The sequence below is a fragment of the Camelus dromedarius genome, chromosome X, assembly GCF_036321535.1.
Source record: "Camelus dromedarius isolate mCamDro1 chromosome X, mCamDro1.pat, whole genome shotgun sequence".
NCBI lineage: Eukaryota > Metazoa > Chordata > Mammalia > Artiodactyla > Camelidae > Camelus > Camelus dromedarius.
The window spans coordinates 80,433,471-80,451,272 of record NC_087472.1 but is presented as its reverse complement, the minus strand read 5'-3'; the positions used below and the strand labels follow the sequence as shown (position 1 = coordinate 80,451,272).

Sequence of the window (17,802 nt, the reverse complement as noted above, 5' to 3'; positions counted from 1 at the left end):
AAATACTCTCGAATGATGATGTGCAAACACCTATAAGACTGATATTAACAGGACACCGAGCATGATCCATCCAAGTAAGTCAGCCCAGAAACTGTTACTGAACCCTGGGTCCAACACTAAGCCAGGTACTGAAGATAATCCAAAAAAAGAGAGAGAACGGTTCATATTCAAAGTACAGATGGTTTCCCAGGAAAGACGCTTCTCCCCAGTCTGTTAGATTTCCGTAAGTGTCAGAAATGGGCTCCAAAAGTAATGTGTGCTCTAACTGATTGACCCTAACTCAGATGACATGGGATATGTCACTTCTGCTAAATTTGAAGACATTTTAATTGGAATCAAAGTATTGCCAACCAACCCACGTTATTAAGGCTGCTAAAAATCACCTGGAAAATTTAGCATACTATGGTTTGAATTCTTTATCTTAGTTATTTTTAATTTACAGGACCTAAATAATCTAATAACAAGTTCTTTTTTGGAGAACAGACCATGGGGCCATGATACAGTGCATCCATCTAGCTGCCTTATAGGAAATAACTAGTCACCTTGGGTTTTTCAAACCCTATCATCTGAGTCCCTTTTTAAGATATTCAAATGGATTGCCTTCTTCAACTGTCAATGTGCCAGTATACGTGCCTGTGTTACGTGTACAAACACACACACTAAAAAGTGCAGACTCTTGTCTAAGAACGGCACCTCTTTCCTTCACATCTACAATTCCTACCATGTCACCCTTTGGTCCTCAGGGATAGGGAACCATAATTAGGATGGAGAAAAGAAGAGAAGGCATTTTTCTGTTGCTATTCAATGGCACATTCAGAATCAAACAAAATCACTTAGTTAATGGCAACCACTACACAAAAGTGGCAGTATGACCAGACTCTACTATCTCCAGAAGGACAGAATCCTCCTGTCCAGGGCAGGAGATGAGAGGAAGGTTAATAAGCACTTACTAGCCAAGAAAGGCAATGAACATCTGGCATCCTGCAACCAACAGGCCCGGTCAGAAATAGCAGCGGTAACTCTGTTTAGGGTACTTTTGTTCTAGAATGTGTCATTTCAGATGAGCACATTTACATTTATTTACACAGAGGACTCTTATTTTCTCAAATCTACTTAATATTTAGTACATGTAACGTTTTAAGGATGCATGTGTCCCAATGTCATGTGACTTACCTGTTTATCAAAAGCCACCCAGGATGGCGAGTCACTTCCCATTCCTTCAGGAAATACACTATACTTTGGCTTTATCTTCTGTCCAAAAAGCAGTTCTCCTCCTATTCCTGGTTTATCGTCACTCACCAGCATCCTAACATTGTTGCAAAAGCCCCAATGTTGAGATTTGTGGAATTTCTCCTTTCCCACCTGTGAACACAAGAGACAACAGAAAATGGCCAAAGTTACTCTTGATGATTTGTCTTAATTTGTTTTAAAAGGTAAACACATTTCCCATCAATTTTTCCATCACTAGATGCATATTAAAGTGGCAAAGAATTATGATCAACTGTTACCATAGTTATGTCTCATTTTAAATTCATTTTAATAAATTCAAAACCTTGAAAAGCAATAAGAATAAACCCAATGCTCCATGCTATTTAAAACATTTAAAAATAACTATTACTGCAAGTGAACATTTAGGACATTAGCTTGCTAATTGGTCTATTCTACTTATTTGCCAAGAATGCAAACAGGGAAAAAAAAGAAACTCCTCTACATCAGAGCACAAATGTAACAGTTTTCCCAGAGAAGTCTAAATATTATTTTCATCAGAACAGAGAATAAAATCTTTGCCTCATTAAAGTAAATGTCACGGGAAATTCCTCAGAGCTGACATTCTCCGCCTAATTGGAGAACCTTGCCCTCCCCTCTTCCCCACTCCCCTCCCATCTTCTCTGAAGATCTGGGCAGAGACAGCAAAACCCCTATAATGCTACCAAGGATCAGCAAAACTGTGGGCCCGCACCTTCTCACGTCTGCAGCTAGTAGGAAAGTGAAGCAGAAAAATCCCTCTGAGGAAAGATATGGCAATACCTAGCAAAGTGAAAGGTGTCTATGTCCCAAGACCTAGCAAGTCTGCTCCTGAGTACCTTTGGCCCCTGTGCATGAAAAGCTATAGATCGGGTTCTGTTACAGCAGTGTCTGTAAGAGTGAAAACTAGGAAATAATCTCAATGTCCATCAATGGCAGAAAAGATACCTCAATTGTGTTCTCTTTATACCATGGAATATTAATGCAGAGGTCTAAAATGACATGCATCGATATGGACAAGTCTCAAAAAAATGTCCAGCAGGGGGAAAAAAAAAAAAGGTAGTAAAAAGGGCATATAAAATTTGATGATTTCACATATACAAAGTCTGGAAACATTCAAAAATAAAGTATTATTTATGGATAATATAAGCATGGAAATAATAAGCAGGAAATTCAAGATAATATAATATCCATGATAATATGATACTATATATGATACAATAAATATCATATATGATATCATATAATGAATGCCACAGCCCTGTATAAAAAAAAAAAATGAAGAACATTTCAGATACAATTAAAGCCCTCTCTTAGAGTTCCTGCCCCTTGACTCCCTCTCCAGTGGTAACCAGAGCCCTGAATTTGCTGCTTGAACTTTAACAGTTTGCCAACATTGTATATAGCCAGGGCAATAACCTCTTGCAAAGTATGATGCATTAACAGGGAAGTCTGAAAGGAAGTTCAAAAATACTTTGTTTCAAGGCAACCTAGGAAATAGGAGAAAACATTTGCAAATAACATATCTGATAAAGCATTAATATTCCAAAATATATAAAGAATTCATACAACTCAAATAGCAAAAAAAAAAAAAACAACTGATTAAAAACTGGACAGAGGATCTGAATAGACATTTTTCCAAGAAGACACACAAATGTCCACCAGGTACATGAAAAGGTGCTCAACATCACCGATCATCAGGGAAATACACATCAAAACCACAATGAGATGTCACATCACGCCTGTTAGAAGGGTTATCATCAAAAAGACAAAAGATGACAAGTGTTGGTGAAGACGTGGAGAAAAGGGAAAAGAACCCTCGTGCACTGCTGGTGGAAATGTAAATTGGTGTAACCACTATGGAAAACAGTATGGAGGTTCCTCAAAAAATTAAAAGTAGAACTACCATATGATCCAGCAATTCCACTTCTCGGTATTTATCTAAAGAAAATGAAAACACTAACTTGAAAAGATATGTGCACCCCACCATGTTCATTTGCGGTATTATTTACAATAGCCAAAACATAGAAACAACCTAAGTGGCCATTGATGGAAGAATGAATGAAGAAAATGTGGTGTGCGTGTGTGTGTGTGTTTATGTTTTATATATATATATATATAAAATGGATATTTTTCATCCATAGAAAAGAATGAAATCCTGCCACTTGCAACAACATGAATGGACTCTGAGGGCATTATGCTAAGTGAAATAAGTCAGATAGAGAAGGACAAAAATCACATGATCTCATTTATATGTGGAATCTTAAAATAAAAATTAAAAAACCAAGTTCATAGATACAGAGAACAGATTGGTGGCTGCCAGAGGTGGAGGATGGGGGGGGTGGATGGGCAAAATGGGTGAAGGAGGTCAAAAGGTACAAACTTCCAGTTATACGATAAATAAGTCCTGGGGATGTAATGCACAGCATGGTGACTACAGTTAATAATACCGTATTGTACATTTGAAAGTTGCTAATTGAGGAAGTCTGAAAAGTCTCATCACAAGAAAAAAAACTTGTAACTGTGTGATGATGCATGCTAACTAGACTTACTGTGATCATTTTGCTATATATACAAATATCCAATCATTGCACTGTACACCTGCAACTAACATGATGTTTTATGTCAATCACATTTCAATTAACAATAAAAATTAAATACTCAATGTTAAAAGAAAAGAAAAGGCAAGGCGTCGTTTCCTCTTGTAGTGAAGGCAGCCCGAAGAATGGGGAAGGGCCTGAGCATCCTTGCCCAAGGGAAGCAGGGCCACAACAGCTTCCCCAGGCAGATGAACAGCTCAGGTCAAAGGCAGTGGAAGGAAAGCTACAGGCTGTGGTTAGGATGGTGACCTGCAGTCTGGCTTGTCCCATAGAGAATCCACTGCCACAACCTCCACCACCACCCTACTCCCCCCCGACACACACACACAGTCACTTTACCACAAGTCCATAACATAGTGCAAGTTGGACTGGTTAAAGTGAACAGTGGAATAACAGAATTTCATAGCAATGTTCCTTTTTTCAAAGCAAGTAACTTCGGACAATCACAAACTTACTTCAGGTCAAACCAACAAATGTTTCTTAAGCATTTACTATATTCCTAGCTTTGTGCCAGATACACCACTTAAAACAAGCATAAGACTCAGCCCCTGCCCTGAAGAAGAAACCCACTATCTTGCTGATGAGTCAAGATTTAGATACATAAAGCAAGCAGGACAGCTACCATTTTTGACCACTTACTATATGCTAGACCCTTTACTAAGGGCTTTATATACACTACCTAATTTCACAATCACAAAACTATTTGATAGGCTTTATTACTGCCATTTTACCAATGAGGAAACCAATGCAGAGACAGGTAGAGACAGGTAGACTAGCACATCCACGGTTATATGGTAACTAGTAGAGCCTGCATCTGAACCTAAGTTCATTGACTCCAAGCTCTGGTAAGTTTATCTGCCCAGAGCCATAAACCAATGGGCTGAAGTTGTGTTGAGGTCCTGCAGGTAGCTGGATACTGTCACAGGCCTGGAGGAATGGGATGAATTAGAGGAGAGGCAAGAGTGTTCTGGGTAGGTTTACGAGTGATGCACTGCAGCTGAGCTGACAGTGCCTAGCGTGAGGGGCAAGAGAGGAGCAAGTCTAAGTAAAAGGGACAAGTTCATGTTTGGAAGAGGGTGAGATAGAGTAGAAAATGTAAGGAGGTATATATTATGGAAAGCCTCATATTTAATTACCATATACATCTGAAGTTCTCCTTGAACAAGGATAAAATAGAATAAAAGACTGTCTGGGGTGGCAATGTTTTAGACAGACTAAAAATCATTTTATAGCCTTTTTTTTATTTTAACATTTTTTATTGATTTATAATCATTTTACAATGTTGTGTCAAATTCCAGTGTAGAGCACAATTTTTCAGTTATACATCAACATATATATTCACTGTCATATTTTTTTCTCTGTGAGCTACCATAAGATCTTGTACATATTTCCATGTGCTATACAGTATAATCTCATTTATCTATTCTACATTTTGAAATCCCAGTCTGTCCCTTCCCCCCTCCCCCCGCCCCCTTGGCAACCACAAGTTTGTATTCTATGTCTATGAGTCTGTTTCTGTTTTGTATTTATGTTCTTTTTTTTTTTTTTTTTTAGATTCCACATATGAGCAATCTCATATGGTATTTTTCTTTCTCTTTCTGGTTTACTTCACTTAGAATGACATTCTCCAGGAGCATCCATGTTGCTGCAAATGGCGTTATGTGGTTGGGTTTTATGGCTGAATAGTATTCCATTGTATAAATATACCACATCTTCTTTATCCAGTCATCTGTTGATAGACATTTAGGCTATTCTAAAGGCTATAAAAAAGCCTAAACAGCCATTTTATAGCCTTTAGAATGTCAAGAGTTAGAAACCTGGATAACATCAAAGGTTGGAGAGAATGTGGGGAAATAGGAATCCTACCTAATGCTTTGCTGATGGGAGAGTTAACTGTCATACTGGAAAGCAATGCAGTACTACTCAGCAAAATAGGGCATGTGTATTCCCTATGATTCAAGAATCTCACAGATGGGTAGATATCTCAGAGAAAATCTCACAGTAGCCAATAAATGGATATATATGAGAATGTGCAATGGTATTTTGGGGAAGTTGGCAGCAACCTAGATATCTATGTTGATGAAATGAATAAGAAAATATGGTTTATGCTGCAATGTTACCAAATTTATTGATGAGCTCTAATAGTTTTCTGGTAGCCTCTTTAGGATTTTCTATGTATAGTATCATGTCATCTGCAAACAGTGACAGTTTTACTTCTTCTTTTCCAATCTGGATTCCTTTTATTTCTTTTTCTTCTGATTGCTGCGGCTAGGACTTCCAATACTACATTGGATAAAAGCGACAAGAGTAGACATCTTTGTCTTATTCCTGATACTACAGGAAATACTTCCAGCTTTTCACCATTGAGAATAATGTTAGCTGTGGGTTTGTCATGTATGGCCTTTATTATGTTGAGGTATGTTCCCTCTGTTCCCTCTATGCCCACTTTCCAGAGAGTTTTTATCACAAATGGATGTTGAACTTCATCAGAAGCTTTTTCTGCATCTATTGAGATGATCATATGGTTTCTATTCTTTAGTTTGTTAATGTGGTGTATCACATTGATTGGTTTGTGGATTGGTATCGAAATCAGTGGCATTTCAATACACAAAATAGCAGACAAAGAAATTAAGAAAATAATCCCATTTACCATCACATCAAAAAGAATAAAATACCTAGGACTAAACCTATCTAAGGAGGCAAAGGACCTGTACTCTGAAAACTATAAGACACTGATGAAAGAAACTCAAGATGACATAAACAGATGTAAAGATATACTGTGTTCTTGGATTGGAAGAATCAATATTGGTAAAATGGTGATACTACCCAGGGTAATATACAGATTCAGTGCAATCCCTATCAAATTGCCAATGACATTTTTCACAGAACTGGAACAAAAAAATTTTTAATTTGTATGGAAACACAAAAGACCCTGAATAGCCAAAATAGTCTTGAGAAAGCAGAATGGAGCTGGAGGAATTACGTTTCCTGATTTCAGACTATACTACAAAGGTACAGCAATCAAAATGGTATGGTACTGGCACAAAACCAGACACACAGATCAATGGAACAGGATAGAAAGTCCAGAAATAAACCCAAGCACTTATGGTCCATCTATGACAAAGGAGGCAAGAATATACAATGGAGAAAAGACAGTCTCTTCAGTAAGTGGTGCTGGGAAAACTGGACAGCTACCTGTAAAAGGATGAAATGAGAATATTCTCTAACAACATACACAAAAATAAACTCAAAATGAATTAAAAGCCTAAATGTAAGACCAGATACTGTAAAACTCCTAGAGGAAAATACAGGCAGAACACTCTTTGATATAAATCACAGCAATATTTTTTTTGAACCAGTTCCTAGAGTAATGGAAATAAAAGCAAAAATAAACAAATGGGACCTAGTTAACCTTAAAAGCTTTTGTACAGCAAAGGAAGCCATAAACAAAAGGAAAAGGTAATCTACAGAATGGGAGAAAACATTTGCAAATGACACAACTGACAAGGGACTAATTTTCAAAATATACAAACAACTCATACAGCTTAATAGCAAAAAAACAAACAACCCAATTAAAAAGTGGGCAGAATACCTAAATAAACATCTCTCCAAAGAAGATATCCAGATGGCCAACAAGCACATGAAAAGATGCTCAACATCACTAATTATTAGAGAAATGCAAGTCAAAACTACAATGAGGTATCACCTCATACCAGTCAGAATGGCCATCATTCAAAAGTCCACAAATGATAAATGGTAGAGAGGCTGTGGAGAAAAAGGAATCCTCCTACACTGCTGGTGGGAATGTAAATTGGTGCAGCCACTATGGAGGACAGATGGAGGTTCCTTAAAAAACTAAAACTAGACTTACCGTGGAAAAGAACCTGAAAAGAAAAAATATATATGTATGTATATGTGAGAAAAAAAAAAAGAAATATGGTTTAATGGGTAAGTACACTATGGCAGATCTTCATGTCACTGCTCTGAAGCAATAAACCAGATGGATTAGCTCAGGCTGCCATAACAAAATATCATAGACTAGGTGGCTGAAACAACAGAAATTGATTTCTCACAGTTCTGGAGGCTGGGAAGTCCAAGATGAAGATGCTGGCCAATTCAGTTGCCCAGTGAAGCTTCTATTCTTAGCTTGCAGAATGCCTATTTCTCACTGTGACCTCACAGGGCAGTGAGAGAGCAAGAGCGCGAGACAGCACAAGGTAAGGGCATGAATTTCATCATGGGGGCCCCACCCACATGACCTCATCTAAACCTAACAACCTCCCAAGGCCGTATCTTCAAATACCATCATGTTAGGGGTGGGTAGGGTTTTTTGGGGGGGGGGGGTCAAGGCTTCAACACATGGATTTGGGGAGGACACATATCACCAGATGTACATACAGCAACACAGATCCTTAAAACGTATTATTGGGTGAAACTGGTATCTGTAGCACACAATATCATTTACATTTTTTTAAAAAATACAAAAAACAATGCTACATATTTTACATATATGGATTCAAGAATGTACATCAAAGACACATGTATGGAAGCCTATGCAAAGTGGAAAGGGAATGAGATTAGGGATTGGGAATGATGAAGAATAAAAATACATTAAGAGAGAGACCTTGCACAGATCAACGGTGAAACTGTACCAGAAACAGAGGAATAAAATTAATTCACCTCTTTGCACCTGACATTTAAAAAAATGATGGACATTTAGGGTGCTTACATGCCTTGCCTATTGTATATAGTGCTGCTTTGAACATTGGGGTGCATGTATCTTTTCACATTAGAGTTCCCTCCTGATATACGCCCAGGAGTGGGATTGGTGGATCATATGGTAAGTCTATTTTTAGTTTTTTTAGGAATCTCCGTACTGTTTTCCATAATGGCTGCACCAACCTGCATTCCTACCAGCAGTGTAGGAGGGTTCCCTTTTACCCACAGCCTCTCCAGCATTTATTGTTTGTGGACTTTTGAATGATGGTCATTCTGACTGGTGTGAGGTGACACCTCATCGTAGTTTTGATTTTCATTTCTCTGATAATTAGTGACACTGAGCATCGACAGGTGACTGGATAAAGAAGTTGTGGTATATTTATACAATGGACTACTACTCTGCCATAAAAAGAATAAAATAATGCCATTTGCAGCAACATGGATGGACCTAGAGATGGTCATTCTAAATGAAGTAAGCCAGAAAGAGAAAGAAAAATATCATATGATATCACTCATATGTGGAATCTGGAAAAAAAAAAGGACACTATGAACTCATCTACAAACAGAAACAGACTCTCAGACTTAGTAAACAATCTTATGGTTACTGGGGGAAGGGGGTGGGAAGGGATAAATTTGAGAGTTTGAGATTTACAAACATTAGCCACTATATATAACAATAGATTTTTTAAAAGTTTCTTCTGTAGAGCATAGGGAACTATGTTCAATATCTTGTAATAACCTTTAATGAAAAAGAATATATGTATGTATATGCATGACTGGGACATTGTGCTGTACACCAGAAATTGACACATTGTAACTGACTGTATTTCAATTTTAAAAAAATGATGGATTGGAATGAGAGGTGAGAGGTAGGCAGACAAGGCTGCTAGCACAGCTGAGCAGGCCTGGGGTGAGAAAGGCCTGCACGAAGGGTGAAGACAGTGGGAACAGGAAGGGAGGGACGTCCTACAGGCCAGGGGCCTTCTAACTATTATTGAGGAAGGGCAAGTTTGACTGCTTCTTTTACCAAATCATTTGAGACTGATACTTTTGTCATATACAATAAAAATTAACTATAAGAAATTGAGTAAGTTTATAATTTAAAAAAATAAAGTCAACTAATTAGCAACCTTGAAAAAAAAGACACTGAAATAAAAACAAAGACATAAAAGCTCACAAGCTCACTGATCACACCCTCAGATATCACAGCAATGTCAAATTGCTATGTAAGTTCCCAATATCACAAACACACACCACACTTGGAGCAGTGCTGCTCCAGCAGACATCAGGTAAAGAAACCAACATCAGTGATTGGACATATCAAGAAAGGAAGAGGGATGGGAGGTGACTTGAAAGTTTCATGCCAGCCTCACTTCCACTTGGGAAGGTGGGAGGGGTGGGGGGGTGGGCAGAAAAAGCAATAAGGAAGACAAAGTACTTCCATCACCTGGCTCCTTAGCTGACATACTGCTGCAGCTCCCAAGTATGGTTATAACAGCACAGGCTGAGTTTCTCATTTCTGAGATTTCTGAAGGAAACTAAAGCAGTGGATTGAGCCGAAAGTGCCCTCAGCAAGGTTGGCCTATCTTTTCTCAGTCACCACCACAGTAGAAAGGGAAAGAGAAGGGACTGGAAGAAGCAAAGGACAAAGGTGGTGCACCTGCTTCCCCTAACCATACACATACACAACTGTTATGAACTCTTGTCAGTACATTTTCATCTAGCTAGTGACAATGACTAACCATACCACACAGTGAGGCCTTTTCCTTTAAACATATGATCTACCAATGTTCTGAAAACTGAAGAGAAACCACAATGTGTAAAATTCAGAAGGTAGTTCAATCAAGTTCCTGATAAACTGATGAGCAATTTCTCTACACAGAGTATTAGCTAGATACTAGTTCAATATTTCCAATTCTTTGCTAAATAAAATAAAATCAGCCAGACCATATTCTTGAATACTTTTAACATGAAACAAGAACAATTACTAAAACCTTTCCAAAACTCCTGGTTTGTGAGTTGTAAATTCACACAACCCAAACCACAAACAACAACAACACACACTTCATTAAAGTTCAGTAATGTCAATTTCTATTCTTATTGTCATCAGCACAGCATGTAAAATTCCATTGATGCACTATCAGGGTATGGACTGAAATTTCAATTCAAAATTCTATACTTCAGAAACTAATTGCTGGAGGATTTGTTTGGTATGATGTAAAAGTCCATAGGGCACCTGTTTCAAATGTTTGCCCCTACATACATACACACACACACACATATGCAAACTTGAGATTTGCCATTATAATCTCTTAGGATCACAGGTCCACCTGCCCTTTGCTCTAGTGACTATGAAATGGTGTTTAGTCTCGGTCCAAAGAAATTAGGCAAATGTCTTAGCAAATGATAAAATCAGGAACATATTAACCCCAGATCCAATGTTCCTTGATATCTCAACTCCTTGGGTCCCACTTACAGCACCACTACTGGAAATGCAACAGCAAATCCAGACTCTTCTTGATGTTTCCCATCAAATTAATAGCTGGTATCACTGTCCCTTCCTTGTTGCTAAAGATTAGAGGAGTAATTTTATCACACGATTGAATTGATTAATGGATAATCAATAAGTTGTCAGGGCCATTAGAGAAACCGTAAAGCTAACCCAAACTGAGAAGCACGTTATAGTCATAAGCATCTAGAGTTGTTTACCCATTTATAATCTCTCTTTCAGAGTTGCAGCACATCAGAGGCCCTTTGTTTCTTTCTAGACTGTGCTCCAAAGACCAGATGCTTGACAACCACATGACAAAGGCAAGAAAAATAAGGTGCCTGCTAGGAAGCTGACAGCTCATTAGGGCCACCATGAGCCAGAAGCCTATCTTTGGATGTGAATATCCTTCCCCCAGCCATAACAGCAGGCATGTTTAGCACTCCTCTAAGTGCTTTAGGGAGCATTAAATTCTTTTAATTCTCAAAGAAAATCTCTGAGTACACTTTATCATTATCCCCACTTTATAGATGGGGATACTTAGGCACAGAGAGTTCAAGTAATTTGCCCAAGGTCAGTCAACTAGTATAAATAGCGAATCCAGGATGAACACTCAAAGTCTGAGCCCTTGACCATTAAGCCTTGCATTGTTTGTGCCCTCTTAGAAGAAAGAAATAGCTCTCCCCTTGTTTAACTCGTCAGAGATGAATCACTACTTTTGCTTTTGACAAATAACGAAAATGACCACCATAATCTGGAAGGGAGGGTACAGATCCAATAATTGGTCCTGAACTCAATCCCTTAAAAGCAAAATAGGTATTAGAGAATATCACAGAAACTCTTTTACAGTCACCAGAAGTTACTAAGAATTTGGTGCCTGAAGAGAACCAGTTAATATTTAATATTTCCATATATATTAACAACATTTACTTTTCTAACTCCTGTTGAGGTTGATGGAAAATACGATATAGAATTACGTGAAACTATCATTCTTAGATATTCCTGCCTGATCAGGTTTGGGACTAGTTTGCTTCTGTTCTGTGAATAGTTTTTTTTTTTTTTCTCCCTTCACAGCATATTTATTTTAAAAATTCATTTTCTCTTTTCTTCTTTTCTGCACTTTTATAGAGAAAAAGAAGTCATTCAGCAAATACTGTGAACCTCCCAGAGAAAATAACAACAAAATTGCCTTGGGTAGAGTGGGATCTTAGAGCTCAGGACCGTAAGAGCATGAAAGCTATCATTACTTATTAATAAAGCTAAATCACTCAAAAGGAAACCCCAAATGTAAAAATAAAAAAAGTCATGTCAAAGAAAACTTCAAACACGTTTAAGCTAATTTTCCTCTCTTTGCAAACTTAACTTGGAAAAATGTGCTCATGGTTTGTAGCCATCAATTCAATACAACAAGATTGGTTTTATACATTAAATAACGTATTTAAATCAGGAGAGTGAAAACTAAAGTTAAATCAATAAGCTCTAGAAAGATGTGTGGCCTCTTGCTCAGAAAGTGCTGATTTTTTTTTCACTAAATAATTCAATTCAAAGCACCAATCAATAAAAAGAAGTCTAAAGACTTTCCCCAAAGTCAGTTAACATCACTGGTTCATTGTAGCTGATTAGTACATCCATTCTCAAATTCCTTCTCTGTTGCTAGTCCGCATTTAGAATTTAGAAAAGGCTAAACACTCCACTTGTTTCCTCAGCCTCCTTTTTAGAAGTCTGTTCTGGGATTCTGGAAAAGGCTTTTGTCCTCTTGAGCCAAGGGACAAATGCAGGTGATGCTGCCCCTAACTCACCTCTTCTTGCCTTGAGGTGTATACATAATGCCTGGAGCTGCAGCAGCCACCTTGGGATCATGGCAGGAAGGTGGGGAGGACTGCAGAGATGCTGGCTCAGCATTTAGCCTTTAAAGTGTATGCCAGCAGCCACCTACCTCCAGACTTCCTGCTTGGTGAAAAAAAAATCCCTGCTTGTTTAAGCTTCTATTGGTCAGGTATTCCATTACTTGCAGTATAAAGCCATTAAAAATAAATGCATTTTGTCTCTAAACCTGTGCTTTAATACCCTTTTAAAAACAGAATAAGATTATTAAGTGATCTAAAGGGTAATTTGTTTACATATTGAGAAAAATAAGTATCTTCTCAAACTTTGAGCACAACAAATATTAGTAAAATGTATCACTTTCACTGACTTAAGGGATTCTATTTGAAATTAATTCTAGAATTTCTGAAGAGGGGTAACTAATTCTACTGATAAGACTAGAAGAATGGAAAAGCTTAAAGGCAGCTGTGAGTTGTATACACATGAACAGTACATCTAAAGATGGAGACCAGGAGTTCATGATCTGTCCCAGTAACTTCTTGATGGATATTATGGAGGAAAGTCAACATATAGGTAAAACCAGAGACTGTCAATGAGATGGAGGTGTGTGTGTCGGGAACAGATAGGCTGAAGTAAGCTCCTTGTAACACCCAAGTTCAGCACTCCTGTAATAACACACTGGCATCTGATGAAAGCTGATGGTCACAGAAAGTGGCACCAAAAAACAAAGCACCTACAACACAGTACAACAATAACATCTGACTTCCCTCTTCCCCAGCAAAGAATCTGTGGGCTGTAGGAATCATGGCCAACTCAGGGTAAGACCTATGGATTCAAAAACTCCTGGGTCAGAGTGGAAGGGTGAGATATAAGGGCAGCTTCCAACCATACTGCATGAATTGCTAAAGGCTTTCAGGGACAGAGGCAGCGTTTTCCAATAGCTGTGAGGACAGCAGATGTTAGATGCCCAAGGGTGGGAGGGGGTGATGGTTGTATACTTGTGCTGAGTGTGTTTTAGGACTGGAATCTGAACATCTGCAACAATTGTCCCTGCTGCCACAAGATCAAGAATTACAAAAATTGTAACATAATCTGATGCTCATGACGATGATATTTAAAAGGGGGAAATATAGGGACCTAAATGGAAGTGAGGTTTCTATACTTCATTTGACATGGTAAAACACTGACAGTGACAGACTACAGTCTATGTAAGTCACGTATATATACTGAACAACCACTATGAAAACTATACTAAGAGATATATTCAAAAACATCAAGATAGAAGCCTTTAAAAAAAAATGTTCCAGTAACCCAAAGGAAGGTAAGAAAAGAGAAACAAACAGAAAATATATAATAATATATCAGACATAAGCATTAACAAATCAGTAATCACCTTAAATGTAAATGACCTAAATGTATTAATCAAAAGACAGAGATCTGTAGAGTGGATTTTTAAAAGCATGACAAACTACACACTGTTCACAGGAAACTCATTTCAAATTCAATACTATAGATCAGTTGAAAGTAAAAGGATGGAAAAAGATATACCAGGAAAACACTAATTTTAAAGAAGCAGTAATGGCTGTATCAGTACCACATAAACTAGACTTCAGAGCAAAGAAAATTACTAGAGAAAAGAAGGATATTACATAATGATAAAAGAATCAATCCACCAGGAGGACACAACGAAACTTAAATGTGTATGCACCAAACTACAGAACCTCAAAATACATGAAGCAAAACAGATAGAACTGAAAGGAGCACTAGACAAAGCCACAAGTATAGTTGGGGACTTCAACAATCCTCTCAGCAGCCAACAAAACCTAACTGATATACACAGAACACTCCACCCAACAACAGCAAAATATATATTCTTTTCAAGTGTGCATGAAACATTCACCAAGGCAGACCTTATTTAATAGGGCCATAAAAGAAATTTCAACAACTTTAAAAGAATTAAACTCATACAATTATATTCTCTTTTGATAATGGAATCATTAGAAATCAACAACAGAAAAACAGCAGGAAAATCTCCAAATGCTTGGAAATTAAACAACACACTTCTAACTAGTCTATGGGCTAAAGAGGAAATCTCAAAAGAAATTTTTAAAAAGATGGAACTAAAAGAACATGAAAACACAACATAACAAAATATGTGGGATGCAGCTAAAGCAGTGTTGAGAGGGAAATTTATAACACTAAATACTTATATTAGAAATGAGGAAAGGTCTCAAATCAATAACCTAAGTTCCTACTTCAATAAATTAGAAAAAGGTATATAAAATAAACTAAAAGCAAGCATAAAGAAGAAAATAAAGATCACAGCAGAAATCAATGAAATTGAGGAAAACAATAGAGAAAAATCAATCAAATACAAAGCCTGTTCTTCAAAAAAAAAATCAATAAAATTGATAAATCTCTACCAAGATCAAAAAAAATTTTTGAAGAGATAATACACAAATCACCAATACCAGAAATTAAAGTGGTTATCCTCACAGAGCCCACAGCCATTAAGAAGATAATGAGGGAACATGTTGACCAACTTTATACACATAAATTCAACAACTTAGAGAAAATGGACCAATTTCTCAAAACCACAAACTACCAAAACTCAATCAAGATAAAATAATCTGAATAGTCCTATAACTTTTAAAGAACTTGAGTTTTTAACTAACAGTCAAAAAGAAACTCCTACACTCAGCTGCCTTTACTGGAGAATTTCAACAAATAATTAAATAAGAATTAACACCAATTTTATGTAATCTCTTCCAGAAAATAAAAGAGGAGGGAACACTTCCCAACTCATTTCATTAGGTCAGTATTATCTTGATACCAAAACCAGATAAGACAATTCAATAAAAAATAACTTACAGACCAGTATCTCTTATGAACATAGATGCAAAAATCCTCCACAAAAAAATCAGCAAATTGAGTCCAGCTATGTATAAAAAGAATTACATGCTATGACCAAGGGGGATTTATTATGCAAGGCTGGCTCAACATTCAAAAAGCAACGAATGTAAGCCACCATATCAACAAGTAAACGAGAAAATTCAAATGATCATATCAATTGATACAGGTAAATGCATTTGACAAAATCCAATACTTATTCAAGATTTTTTTAAAAAACTCTCAGCAAGATAGGAAAAGAGGGGAATTACTTGTTAATGAGCATCTACAAAAAACCTACAGCTAACATTATACTTAATAGCAAAAGACTGAATATTCTTCCCCTAAGATCAGGAACAAGACAAGAATGTCTGCTCTCATCACTCTTATTCAACATATTACTAGAAGTTCTACTCACTGCAATTAGGCAAGAAAAAGAAGTTAAAAGGATATAGATTAGAATGGAAGAAATATAACTGTCTCTATATGTAGATGACAAGATTGTCTATATTTTAAAAATCCCACAGAACTAACTGGAAAAAAAATCCTAAAACTAATATTGAGATCAGCAGGGCCACAGGATACAAGATCAACACACAAAAATCAATCCGACTTCTATATACTAACAAGGAGCACAGGAAACTGAAATTTAAAACACAATGTCATTTACAACCACTCAAAGAAAATAAAATACAAACCAGGTACATGGTCTTAAGCTGAAAAATACAAAATGCTGATGAAAAAAAATCAAAGATGAACTAAAGAAATGGAGAGACACATCATGTTCATGAATAGGAAGACAAGACATAGTGAAGATGCCAATGTTCCTCTAATTAATCTAGAGGCTTAATGCAATCCTATCAAACTTCTAGCAAAGTTATTTGTAGATACAAACAAACTTATCCTAAAATTTGTATACAAAGGTACAGGCCCTAGACAAGGAAGAATCTCAACAAAGAAAAATAAAGTAGGAAAAATCACTATACCTGATATTAAGGTTTACTATATTACTACAGTAATAAAAATAGTGTGGCACTGGCAGAGGGATAGACATAGATCAATGCAACAGAATAGAGAGCGCAGAAGGAAACACACAAATACGTTCAAATGATTTTTTCCAAAGGTGTAAAAGCAATCCAGTGGAGGGATAAATTAGGGGTTTGGGATTAACAGATACACACTACTGTAAAACAGATAAACAAGGACATACTGTAGAGCACAGGGAACTATATTCATTATCTTGTAATAGCCTATAATGGAAGAGAATCTGAGAAAGAATATATTTATATGTATAATAGAATCACTTAGCTGTGCACCTGAAACTAACACAACATTGTAAATCAACTACACTTCAGGGGGAGGGTATAGCTCAGTGGTAGAGCATGTACTTAGCATGCACAAGGTCCTGGGTTCAATCTCCAGTACCCCCCAGTAAATAAATAAGTAGATACATAAACCTAATTACCTCCTTCCTCCAAGAAAAAAAAACCCCAAAATTTAAAGTTAACTACACTTCAATAAACATTTTTTAAAGAAGCAATTCAATGGAGGAAAGATAGCCTTTTCAACAAATGGTACTGGAGTAATTGGCTATTCATAGGCAAAATCAAATGAACCTTGACCTAAATCTCACACTTTACACAAAAATTAACTCAAAATGGGTCACAGAGTTGAATAGAACAGGTAAAACTACAGAAATTTTAGGAAAAAACACAGGAGAAAATCTTCAGGATCTAGGGCTGAGCCGAGAGTTCTTAGACTTAGTATCAAAGCATCATCCATAAAAGGGGAAAAAAATGGAGAAGCTGGAGCTCATCAAAATTTGACTTTTTTTTTGCTCTGCAAAAGATAGTTAACAGGACAAAAAGGCAAGCCACAGATTGGGAGAAAACACATCTTAGACAAAAGGCTAGTATCTAGAATGTATAAAGCATTCTCAAAACTCAAAAAACAAAAAAGACTTCTTAAAACTCAACAGTTTAAAAAACAATCCAATTAGAAACAGGCAAAAGACATAAAAAGGCACTTCACCAAGGT

At 36.9% G+C, this 17,802-nt stretch overlaps 1 protein-coding gene across 1 annotated transcript in view; it reads right to left on the bottom strand.

Moving 5' to 3' along the window:
- Window positions 1-17,802, bottom strand: part of EFHC2 (EF-hand domain containing 2) — a 169,087-nt gene that overhangs the window by 135,986 nt on the left and 15,299 nt on the right. Inside the window, exon 2 of the mRNA XM_031445394.2 lies at window positions 1,174-1,362. Coding sequence (XP_031301254.1) covers window positions 1,174-1,362 — 189 coding nt within the window. The remainder of the gene's footprint in view (window positions 1-1,173; window positions 1,363-17,802) is intronic.